The sequence below is a fragment of the Alligator sinensis genome, unplaced genomic scaffold (assembly GCF_000455745.1).
Source record: "Alligator sinensis unplaced genomic scaffold, ASM45574v1 scaffold1073_1, whole genome shotgun sequence".
Taxonomy (NCBI): Eukaryota; Metazoa; Chordata; order Crocodylia; family Alligatoridae; genus Alligator; species Alligator sinensis.
In genome coordinates this window covers 54,097-66,885 of record NW_005842539.1, presented here as the reverse complement: position 1 = coordinate 66,885, position 12,789 = coordinate 54,097, and the positions used below count along the sequence as shown (strand labels likewise).

The 12,789-nt window shown below is 43.3% G+C and overlaps 1 protein-coding gene across 1 annotated transcript in view; it reads right to left on the bottom strand.

The window, feature by feature from the left end:
• Positions 1-12,789, bottom strand: part of ATRNL1 (attractin like 1) — a gene marked incomplete at its 5' end in the record, with an annotated part of 851,278 nt that overhangs the window by 786,464 nt on the left and 52,025 nt on the right. Inside the window, one exon of the mRNA XM_006031896.2 lies at positions 11,406-11,560. Within this exon, the coding sequence (XP_006031958.2) occupies positions 11,406-11,560 (155 nt within the window). The remainder of the gene's footprint in view (positions 1-11,405; positions 11,561-12,789) is intronic.

Here is a 12,789-nt window from a genome sequence, read left to right as displayed (position 1 = left end):
CCAGGAAGAGACTGGTGCAGCCCCTGGCCCTGAGCCCATAGTGGGCACCCCGCCCCCACCCCACACAAATCCTGGGGGCACATGCCTCCCATTCTTCCCCTGGGGGTGCATGCAGCAGCCAGGAACAACCCCCTCCCCCCGGACAAAACACCCATGGCTCTATTCTGCTCCCCATCCCGCCCTGGCTGGGCAGCACCTGCCCCTGCCCCAGGCCCACTCTCTCCCTCACCACAAGGGCCTTGATCTGCCTCCCCCTCCCCATTCCCCTTTTCCCCCAGACACTTACCAGCCTGATGCTGGTTTCCAAGCCGCCAGGCTGCATATCGGATCCGTATCGGCCAATATGGGTGGTTAAAAATCGGTTATCAGTACCAGCCAAAAAAAATTTTACTGGTGCACCCTACCTTTAGCCTTCACCAGTAGGTTCATGTGTAATAAATATCTAACCTTCCTGAAAATGTCCTTAAAACACATCGCACACAAATACAATAGTAGGTTTTGTTGACAATGAAGTCAAAAAACACATGTATTTATGCCACGTGTGATAACAGGTATAATTGAAAGCGTTCCAGAAAACAGTACAGGTTCCATCTTGAAAGCTCAGCGTCTTTCTGGACAACCCCTTTTCTAGGGAACGGAACCTGTAGTAAATGATGCAGTCAGGTTTTGCAACTAAGAATCCTGATACACGTCAGGAAAATAAACACAGCTCTAAATCTATCCATTCTATAAGGAGCTAAATTTCAGTAAAACAATGATTTAGTGTTTGCTCTAGTTTCCTAAAGAAAAATATTTTCATGTCTGATGTGTACTGTGACATGGTGTGCATTTAATTTGGCCAAATGAATGGAACAGAAGATTAAGTTTGTATCTAATTAATCTTTACACAAATTTCAAAATACAGGAATAATTATTACATCTGTTTCATTTTTACTTTATCAGTTTAATAATGCATGACAAATGTGACTTGTAAGAAAATGCAGATGCTATGTTAACTACTGTAATTATCTAGAAAAACAGAAATAATATAGCATGACGATTTTAAAAAGACAGTGCACAGTGTATTTTCACAGACTAGAATGAAAATTTCCTGATATGTAAAGTTTCCAATATTACACTGGAACACATTCCTATATTTGCATAGTTAATTATCAATAGTAAATATGACCATTGAAAATAATTAGATCAAATGAATTATTTGGTTGGCATATTTATTTTAATGGTGCAAATAAAAATGCATGCCAATATGTAAAATATATCTTGTCCTCAAGTTGTTGTGAGGCCCCTTTTACTGAGGTTACACTTGTGCAATACAAAATGCTGTGCAAGACCAGCAGCACATAACAAAAAAATGTTATGATGTGTAACACAATAAATTGAAAAAAAAAAAAAACAATTCTAGTACAGAAGGGAACAGCCTGGATGCCTAAATTCATTTGTTGAGTGGGATTGCTCTATAGATCCCAGACCTCCCTGGGAGATATTCCTGCTCACCCTGACCGTCACTCTGTCAATGGCCTGGCTGAGCTGGAAAACAGCACGCTATCCTTGGCCACAGACACAGTGGGTGCATTTACACGAGTCACATTACTACGTGGTTGCCTAATTTACTCCGCAGTAAGTGAACAGGTGTTAATATGTGCGCTTACTGTGCAGTAAATTCCCTTAATCGTGTTTAAATTTGCTACGTGCAAATGCAGATAGCAAATTGAAGCTTAACTAGTTAATGCACACTAGCGCATGTGAAGATGTGACCAAGTTTGCTACTGGGTCTGCCCAGCCACGAGGGGGCCAGCCTGAGGCCACCCCCAGGGCTAGTGGCTGGGAGCCTCTCCTACTCCAGGGCTGGTCTGCCTCACTGGCAGCTCCTGTCTGCAGGCTATAAAAGCCAGCAGCCATTTTTTACCCTAGGGCACACAACACAGGAACCTGAGGGCAATGCAGGCCCTGTGTATCCCTTTGGGCAAGCCACAGCCCTGCTGTGCCTGCCTCCCACCACCCCAGCAGTGTGCTTAGCCTCTGGCTGGTGAGACCAGCCACCACCTCCCTGCTACAGACCCCCAGCAGCCTGTCCTGTGACTGCAGGTGCTGAGGGGCACAGCCTCATCCATGCGACTCCCAGTCCCATGCCGTGCCCCAGCGCTGCTAACTGCTGGCAGTTGCCCAAGGCCGGCAATAGCAGGACAGCTGCATGGGGATCCAGAGAGATGGCACAGGACCCACCATATCCTCCTCATCCCCCGCATCCAGGCCTGCCCCAACCTGTGTGCCCACACCCATGCTGTCCACCCAGGACCCCAAATGGACGCAGGAAGAGGTTGGCAGCTTGGTACTTTGGAGTGATGCAGAGGTGCAGAGATAGTTCAAGTGGGGCAGGTGCTTGAATTCACACATTTCTGAGGCCTCTCCCCCAGCGCGGCCAGTCCGGAGATTCAAAATACAGGCATCATGCACTCTACCCACCCAGCCAGTGCCGACATGCGTGAACATACCCCGGTGGTCCACAACTGCCTGCAGGACCACCGAGTGGAACCCCTTGCAGCTATAATACAACTGTTCTCCATGAGACCAACAGGTCACCAGGATGTGGGCCCCATCCAGGGCCCTGATACACTAGGGGAACCCCAGTGCACAGAACCCTGCCATCACTGCCTGGGGGGCACAGATATGGAGGACAGTGCTCGCCAGCATGTCCTGGAGGATGCCGCACACCTCCAAGGCAGCCTCCCTGGGGGTGGCCTTGCCCATGCTGAGCAAGTGTCCCACATGGGTGTGGCCAGGTTGAGCAGCACCAGGGCCAGGGCCAGGCAGGTATCAGAAAAGACAGCCAGGTACATGCCACTGTCCTGGCACTCCAGGTGGGGCCAGAGCTGGTGGAGCCGGTCCACGAAGGTGGCCCGGGTCATCCTAAACGCATCAATTCACTGCTTATCATCCCAGTTGTTCTGCACTAGGTGCTGCCACCAGTGCTGGCGAATGTGGCAGGCCCAGAGGTGGTGGGACTGGAGGCCCAAGAGGGCAACAGCAGACCCAGTGACTAGAGCCCCTCATCAGTGTTGCTGGCAGCAGCAGCTTCACAGCAGCAGGGGCCCTGGGAATGCGTGCAGCAGCTGGGCAAGTGGTTGCTGCATGTGGGTGAGCTGGGCAGGGTGAGCCAGCCACGGGACAGCCGTCAGTCAGTGCAGCGGACCACCAGGGTGACGAAGGTGGCCAGCAGGATCAAGGGACCCTGTTCCTCACTGCCAAGGCCAGGGGCAGCCACAGTGCAGGGATGCACAGCAGGTACAAGCACAGCTGCCACATGGTCCCTCTGCGCATGCCACACTGCTCGTCTGTGCATAGGAATTGGCTGCTGAGAGAGCACAGAACAGGGCTAGGTTTTAAGGATGGCTGCCAGGTGCTGGAAGCTGGGGCTGGAGCTGGCAAATTTTCTGCCAGATCCCTGCACACGTAGATGCCTAGCCAAAATCACTTACTGTGCAGTAGCTTACTGAGTATTAAATCTAGTTGTGCCTAAATGTAGGTGTAGATGCACCCAGTGACATCCAGATAGCTGCTCCCACCACTGCAACAGCACAGATCCCCCTAGTATGTGGGGGGAGCTGAGGCAGCTTAAGCAGGAGGTAGGTTGTTAGAGCGCAGTTGGCTCTTGACGTGTACCAAAGCTGATCTTTTACAGCACGCAACCTCTCTAAAAGACTATGCAATCGCTGCAAAGCTTTTTTCTTTTCCTCACTGCCATCACATTTGCGAAGTTCCAAATGAAGGAACCCTTCCAGGTAGTAAGTGTCCTGGTTGAGCCATATCATATCTACTTGGAAATTGAGTCTTCTGCACTCTATCATGACTGCAGAACTGCTTGAGGGGAAGCAGGAAGCCTGTGGTGAACTGGACCTAGCCCCATTTTGGTTTATAAAAGCCAGCTGGGAAACCTGGGGCCACTCCTGATCATTGACAACTCCAGAAGCATCTAGATGTTGTTAGATTCCTGAACCCCTGTCAGTCTGGCCTTCATTCCAGATATTGTAGATAGACTAAGCCTGTGGCCTTGGTCAATGATATTCACAGATATCAACAGGGGAAACTGTACCCTGCTCCTATCAGGTCTTTCAGTGGTGCTGATAAAACGTCTATGTGATTCACCAGATCATTCCTAACTGGTTCTGCTCTTTCCCAATATGGAAATCCCAGAGTGTGGAGATGGACAAGTGTTCATTCTTCCCACAGGAAGACCCTGGGTCCCCTGATGATCAAAGCTTTACAGTAGTCTAGCCACCATCTTGTTAAGCCTCCTATTCAATGTGTATCTGAGATCCCTGGGTAAGACTGTGTGGAAATGTGGAGTGAGTTGCCATGAGTATGCTTAAGACATCCAAGCTCTATCTTGACACAGGATCACCCCAATCTAAACCATCCTATACAAATCCACTGTCTAACTTCCTAGCAAAACTACACAGGCAGCTCTGAAACAATACAAGACTTCACACCTTAATGTACCACACAGAACAGGCGGATCATGGTGGCCAACATCATAGTGCCGCAAAGTTTGTTAAAATAGGCTTGAGAAATCCCAGGAAGAGGGCTACACCTCCAGCTACACAGGAAGGCAAAAAAACCTAGTCCATACCATCTGACATGGAGTAAAATTCCTTCCTGATCCCAAATATGGCAATTGGTCTGACCCTAAGCAGAGGGGCAAGGCCCTATAGCCAGGAACCTCTAGGTTTAAGTCCCAGCAGAAGCACCAGTACACCTGAGTCAAGATCCCCAGTCTTTGCTGCAGCTGGCACACAATGCTTCTGAGGAAGGCTTAAAAAAATCCAACATGTATCAGGAGGTGGGGAAAAATTTATTCCCCTCTCTCATGCTGCAACCAGAAAAGCACAAAAGCACTGAAAATACCAATAGCAAATCATAGGCATAGGTACACCTAGATCATCCTTGACCAATGCCTGTCCAACCTCTTGAACATTTTCGACAATGGTGTTCCCTAGGCAGCCTATTCCACTGCCTCACTATTGTAACAGTGAAGTTTTTTTCCTGCTATCTAATCCAAACCTACCTGGATACAACTTCAAGCCTTGGGTCTATGTCCTGTACTATGCAACAAGAAAGAAAAGATGTTTTCCCTCCTCTTTATGACAGCCCATCAGGTATTTGAAGACTATCCTGTCGCTTCATAAGCGCCTTTTCTGCAAGCTGAGCACAGCTAATTCCCTCAATCTCTCTCATATGACCTGCTTTCCAAACCCTGCCAATGTTATTTTTTGTCACCTGCCTCTGGTGCCTTGAGTGCTGACACAGAAAAGCATGCTGAACAGCAGTGGACCTAGGACAGACCCCGTGTGCATCCACTCGAAACTTCCTACCATTGTGACATGGATCCATTTACAATATTTAGGAGCTATTAGCAAAATATTAGCAGATCATATCTGCAAGTCATCTCCCCCCATTTGCTCTGACAGGATCTAGATTTGTTAGTTCTCTGATACTATTGCAAATTCTGTATATTTATTCATAAATTTCTATGGAAGTGGTGGGCAAGACTATTTTTAAGGATGGCACTGGATTTCATCTAGAAGTGTTACCTCTAAATCTATATTTCCTCTGTATAAATACATGGACACCAAGCTAAAGAACAATTTGTAGAAACTTGCCAGGATCAAATTTAGACTGGAAATTAGAAGAATGTTTCTAACCCAGTTGTAGGCAACTTTTTTCCTTCCTGTAGAGCTGTAAGCTGAAACAAACCTGGTTTAGGTCCAAGACAGGCCATCATTCCAGTACAGCTGCTGTTGCCACCACCACCATGATGGTGTTCTTGAAAGCTTTTCCCTGCTAATACATCTCTGGCCTGCAGCTATGGTGTAGGCACAGTTCCTCACTGCCCAGCCCCAACACAGGCATGGGCAAAGCCCCTAAGGTTCTGCCAACTGGATCCAGCCCACAAGCTGTGTGTTGCTGATCCCTGTTCTAATCAAGAGAGGTGTTACCTTCTAGAACAGCTTTTCCATGTGCACAATAGCAGCAAAAAAGCTAAGTGGTTTCCAGATGGAGCATAATGAGTTCATGGAAGTCTTGTATAAGATGGGCATATGAAAAAAATATGATTATCTGATATGGCCGACTAAAACAGCAGGCTTCCTATAACCCTAAACTTTTAAAACGGTAGTTGTAAATTTGGGTGGTACCTTTTTTATAGCCTTTGGTTGACACACTAGTGCTTACAATTTGACTTCACTTTTTCTTGGTATAAATGTACCAGACATTTGGGCGAAGATCATATTTTTTTAAATAAATATACAATTGCACCATAATTAGAGCAAATAGCAAGGTTATTATGAACACAAACAGGACTGAAAGAGACCTCCTGGATTACCGAGTCCATGCCCCTGCTGTTGTAAGTAACCATATCATATAATCCCCATCAGAAACTCATCCAGCGCTCTCTGGAAACTAGCTAGAACGTATGCCCTCAATACCGGAAGACTGTTCCACAATTTTACACCTCTGATGTATAGTTTTTACCCAGTTATTATTTTGCCCACATTGTCCTCCAACTTAAGTATCTTTTCTCCCTCAGTGATATTTACCTCAATAATGTATTTATACACAACAATCACATTTCCTCTCGGGCTACATTTTGCTAGACTAAGTAAGCCAAGTTCTTTTAGTGTCTTTTCATAAAGCCGGCTTTCCATTCCCCTGATCATCCTAGCTACTCTTCTCTGCACCTGTTTCATTCTGAAGTCATCTTTCTTCAACGTGATTAACCAGAGAATTGTGCTCAGCTCCAAATGAGGTCTAAAAGGGCTTTGTGCAATGGTACTAGTATTTCCTTATCTGTATGAGAATACCTTCTTTGGTACATCCTAGGATTACGCTGGCTTTTTTCATGTCTACATCACATTCGTGGCAGACAACCATCTTATGATTAAGTAATGCAACTAAGTTTTTCTAGACCTCTGTCTTTTCCATATCATAAGCCTCCACCTTATACCAACATTTCTTATAAATCCCTAAGAGCATGATCTTCCAATTTATATTATTAAATTTCATCCTATTTCTATAACTGGTTCTCAAAGCCAGCCAATAATTCTTGTACAATTTCCAGTCCTCCACCAACATTTTTCTGCAACTTTACTTAACAAGTTCCTACCTTCTGTGCACAGACATAAATGAGAAGAAGATGTTCCTGAAACTAAACAGGAAAGCACACCAAGTTTTATTATATACTTCATGGGGATATTTCTTAAATTTAACAGATTGGTCCTGTGGTATACTGCTAGCTTGGATTTCCTAACAGATTTATCCCTTACTGGTATAAGACTCACACTTCCTATTCACCAGGACTTACTTTTTTACCAGACCATTCTGAGCCCCATACACAAATCTGCCTCAGATACCAGAGCCTATAAGTAGGGACCTACTCAATTCACAATTTCATGGAAATCACACAAATCGGGCTTTGTCCGTGACATCAGACAACATCCACAAAATGCACAAAAAATTACTAAAAATAAAATGTTGGCTCCCCAGTGGGAGTCCTTAAAGCCACTGCAGCCTGGCTACACAGCCCACCAGGGGGAAGGGTGGGGGCTGCTGGAACAAAGGGGAGCAGCCAAGATGGCTGCAGCCCCCACCCCTCACTGCTAACTGGCTGAGGGCTGCCTGTTATGCAGTCCCACCCCTCTCCACCAATCAGTAGCTAGGGGTGGAGCTGCATGATGGACAGCCTTCTCAACCAATCAGCAGCATGGAGGCAGGGCCACCAGGGCCCCTTAGCCAGTAAGGGGGAATGGAGGGGGGAGACCCTGCCATGGTAAGCCCACGAAAATGGGTGGCGGGCCCCACAATCTGCCTAGGAAGTTGGCCACCTGCCTCCTTGACTTTGGTAGGTCCCTACCTATAAGCATCAGTTACTGGGAAAGAGGTAGGGTGATCAAGTGCACGTTGAATAGGAAGATAGCTAACAAATTTACCTTGATATACATTTTGAACGGCATACTATTACATTTTTAAACTCCTTAGCAGTGCATTCCTTCCAACTTTCTCCAGCCAAACCGCTATCCATTTCTCTAGGCTAACCAGTAAAGAATGTCTTCTAGAAAAGTTTTACTACTAATCAATATCAAGTAGCTCTGACAATTGTGGTTAAGCAAAATACTGTTCTTCCTCACGCTCCATTTGAGATGCAACCTATTTTGTCTATTAAAAGACTTAAAACCTCACCAAATTTGAGGATAATGATCAGGAGAGTCAGAACCTTTTTTCTCATCTAACCCTGGAAATTGCATATTCACATGCCAGCTTTCTTGCTGTAATAAACACACATGGTCCCATTTTCACTCCTGAATACTTGAGGTTCAGCTTGAAACAGCCTTGTATTTCAGTTACCATTCTTAAAGCACTGTATGAAAAATATGAATGTTATGTTTGACATAGGCGCGCACACATTTAACCTTCTGTTCTGAACTTGGGGACAATTTGGACAAGTACTTAAACAGTGAATTAAAATGTATCACTGCTCAAAATCCTGCCAAACCTAAATCTGACATGAGCCTGACAACTTATGCGCAACTATTTCAAAGAAACATTTGTTTGCTTTACATTTTTAGGTCTACTTCTAGGCCAGGTCCTGGCAAATTACTCGGAACAGAAAGGTTACTTTTGTCATAAATCAAAGATTATCACAACCTTCTCAAAGCAAAAGATGAGCTGAGCCAGGATACAGTTCAGAACCTTAAAACCTTCTCATTAGTTCTCTAATGGAAAAAATGAAAGCTAATAAAGCACAGTGTAAGTAAGTGCATCTCTATCAGTGCAGCAAATACAAGACAGGATTTTACATGCAAAATTAAGCTTTCATCCTTTCTACCAAGAGAACAAGAGAAGGGAAACACTTAAAACTAATCAATACCAACCTCTCCTGCAAATGGATTAATAGACACTGTTTAACCTGAGTAAAAGAACCATACAGTCAAGGACATTTTCCTTGAAAATGAGGATTTATACTCAAACTGTTTCCCAGTTCAAATTTCTGCAATATATAAATCTTTCAAACACTCAGAAATCCTGAGTTTCCTTTGAGGCCAATGAGAGAACAAGCCCCCCATGGTGCTAGAAGCAGCACATTATGGCACCCACTGAGGGCCTTCTTACACAGTAATTTTGGGAAGCTCCTCGAGCTCTTAACCTCGGGACTGCTCACACATTAACACTGTAAAGTGGCTTTAAGCACTCATTAAGTAGCGCACTTTAAGCACTCCAAGTGAAGCCACTCCAGGGTAGGATTCTCTCTGGTCCGCACTACCCAGTTTCTGTTCCATTAAGGTGTGGCCATTCCCCACAGGCGTGTCACCTAAATTGATGTCCTCCAATATCCCAGGACTCTCACACCCCTGGCTGTAGAGCAGGGGTAGATGCTTGTCCTGGCTCACCAGCTCTCTAGTGGCAACTCACATCTACAGCCCCTAGTCCTGCCCCTGCTCACCAGGCCTCTAGTGGCAAGTCACAGCTGCGCAAGTGGGGGACAGTCAGTGAAGATTTCTAGACTAAGGGTGCAACTGCTCCAATTTCCAAGCTAGCACCAACAATGATCAAAATTTGTGCAGCTCACAGTGTAAGGTGTAACAAGGCCCCGAGATACTGAACTACAAATTGAAACTGTAAATTAGAGATTCATGTTACTGAGATTATACTTTCAGCCATAATTTCAGTCACTGATTCCACAAAAATGGCCAACCTGATCTAAATTAGACTGCCTTAGAGGTGGAGTCAACTTAGATGCGGTCGGGCATTTTTGTATTGATCTAGTCTTCCTGAAACTTCTGTACAGTTCACATTCAAATCAACCTAAGGATCTAAGTGTAAGGTTTGAACCCAGCCATTTTTAATGTGAGCTAACTTCCCCCTAACCTCCCCTACTGTTTATATGCAGCCTAGGATGGTCTTTGCCATCCTAGTTAAACTGGCTCGATGGTCCAGAATGTGACAGCAGTGCAGCATAAATCCATCACACTACACCAGAAGTTAAGGTCTAATATCTTACTTTTTTGTTGAAAATAAGTGAAATTATAGCAGCCACTATGTTCATTCTAATTATGTAATAAAACATGTATAAATTCCACCCTTTCCAGCTCTAAAAGTGCTACGATTGAAACAATTGTGATAGTAGATTTACTCAATAATTTGACTTCTTTTTATGGTCATTTCCACACAAATTAATTAAACCCTGAATGTCCTACTGAAAATGAGATTTCTGAAATCTTAAAGACAAAGGAGAAACATTGCCCAAGAAGAACAGTTCCTTTTCATTAATTTGGTTTGGCTTGTGAGTCTTCTGAAAACGACTGTGCACCTCAAGAAACAAGCAGCTGATCTAGTTAAGAAAATACTTTAACACGCTGCAGTACATAGGTTTTCATATAGAAAAAAAGAGCATCAGAGGAATATGAAAGAGATATCAATTGCCATTGAAAACCAAGAAATTAAAGGTGTTCAGCATGACTGGGTCCTTAGTTTAACTTCTTTTAACAGAACAAAATACTTTCTTCCAGTAATTTAAGATTTTACTTGCAATTTAAGTGCATCACAAACAGTCTGTTAGCATTCTGAATATTAAATGCCCACTAAAAATTATGTTTTCTGTGTAATCTTAAAGATGTACACAAACAAAACTTCTCAAAAGGTACATTTTCATACATACTTGTGTTATAGAAGGGCTTTAGTATGGAGGAGAGGTTAGATATAGTAGTAATGCTAATACTGTCTGCACCATTTAACTTGGCCACAACACTTCCAAAACTTTCAAAGCCATTTTTAAACATTATTTGAAACAAAAGATGTAATATTTAAAATCATTAGAACATCCTTCATTTCTTATTTTTATGGACTTTTAACATGGCAAGTAAGTTAACACTACCTTAACAAATAATTTTCAGTACCACCTAAATTCCCTGATTGTCAGGTTACATTTAAATGCTAATGTAATAACTATTGGAAAAGAGTAATTTAAGAAAATGTCTAAATAAAGATCTTAAGATAAAAAAGATACTATATTGTGATTTGCAACATTTTCAGGGTGGGCGGGAGGAGGTAGTGGAGAAGTGAGAGGATTGATTATGTCATCAAGAGAAAACAATCTTTCTTCATAAAGAGAAAACAACCTCTTTCTTTCCATTTTACCTAATCTTTAGCTTGTACTTTAAACAAGGAAGTGACAGAAGTGACACTGCAAAAAAAAAAAAGAGTTTCATCACACATGATAAGAAAAACTTTTAAATTCCATTTTTCAAATGTTTTTGTTGTTGAGATTCTTAATGAAGATATTCATTCTGCTTCATAAATCAAGTCTGTGAAGTTTAAACCTCGATTGATCAAAAAATCTTAGGTACAGTGCTTACCTATGTCATATGCCAGAAAGTCAGCAGAAAAGCACTTTGCGCCATTACTCAAAGAAGTGTCATTGTGGGTGTTTCCTCCAAAAATGAGCATAGCTCCACTGATGAGAACGGCTGAATGAAGATACCTTGCAAAACCACTCTCTTTCATGATAGTCCTAGAAAACAAAAATAAACTATTAATACATTATAATACATGAAAAGTCTTTTTATAATAGACACTGAGAAAAATTACAGCTAGGAACTTATACAAAATGCACCCAACCACTTGATTTAAGCATAGGTGGTATGCAGTGAGCATAATTTATTCTGATCATTTCTGAGGTGATAGAGTTGTTCATATTATAATGAATATGTTTCTACCTCAATAAAAAGATTAAACGCTATAGGATAAAATTATTAGTTTAGCAACTGACTTATCTGAAAAATCACATCAGACTATGCATTGCTTAGAAAAATTGTTTGCTTAAAAAAGATTAATGATACACTATTTTTAATGCAAAAATTCTATTAAACATCAAACATAATATTTGCTAAAGAAATACAGGAAGTGGACTGGCAATAGCAAAATACTTAGGAGACTTCAAAGAGTCTCTGACTCTTCTAATTCTAGGTTACAGAAACTGCCTAGAAAATGTATCCCTTTTCTTGGAACCAAGGCATTAGAACTAGGGCAGGCAGACTGTGGAATTACTTTTTTGATTATAGTGGATATGTTTGACCAAAACCAATGGTTGTGCAGTATTTCCTAAAGGTATTATCACAGAATCATAGAAAATCAGGATTGGAAGGGACCTCAGGAGGTCATCTAGTTCAAGCCCCTGCTCAAAGCAAGACCAGCCCCAACCACATCATCCCAGCAAAGGTTTTGTCTAACTGGATCTTAAAAACCTCCAAGGATTTTTAAGAACACTGCTTTCTAGGTAACCTGCTTCAATCTTTTGCTACCCTCTTAGTAAGAAAGTTTTTCCTACTGTCCAACCTAAACTTCCCTTGCTGCAACTTGAGACCATTGCTCCTTGTTCTGTCACCTGTCACCGCTGAGAACAGTCTATCTCCAGCCTCTTCAAAACCACCCTTCAGTTAGTTGAACACTGCTATTCAATGCCCTCTCAGTCTTCTCTTCTCCAGACTACATAAGCCCCATTCCCTCAGCCTCTCCTCCCAAGTCATGTGCCCCAGTCCCCTAACTATTTTTGCTACCCTCCACTAGAATCTCATTTGTCTACGTCCTTTTTGTAGAGGGGGTCTGTAACAGGTGGCCACTTGGGGCTGGACTAAAATGTGGCCCGCACACCTGCTCCTGGGGCAACCGCCCGCCTTCTCTCCTGCCATGCCTTGCTGTTAATTAATTGATGTTAATTAGCGGGAGGCTGCCCTTGTACTG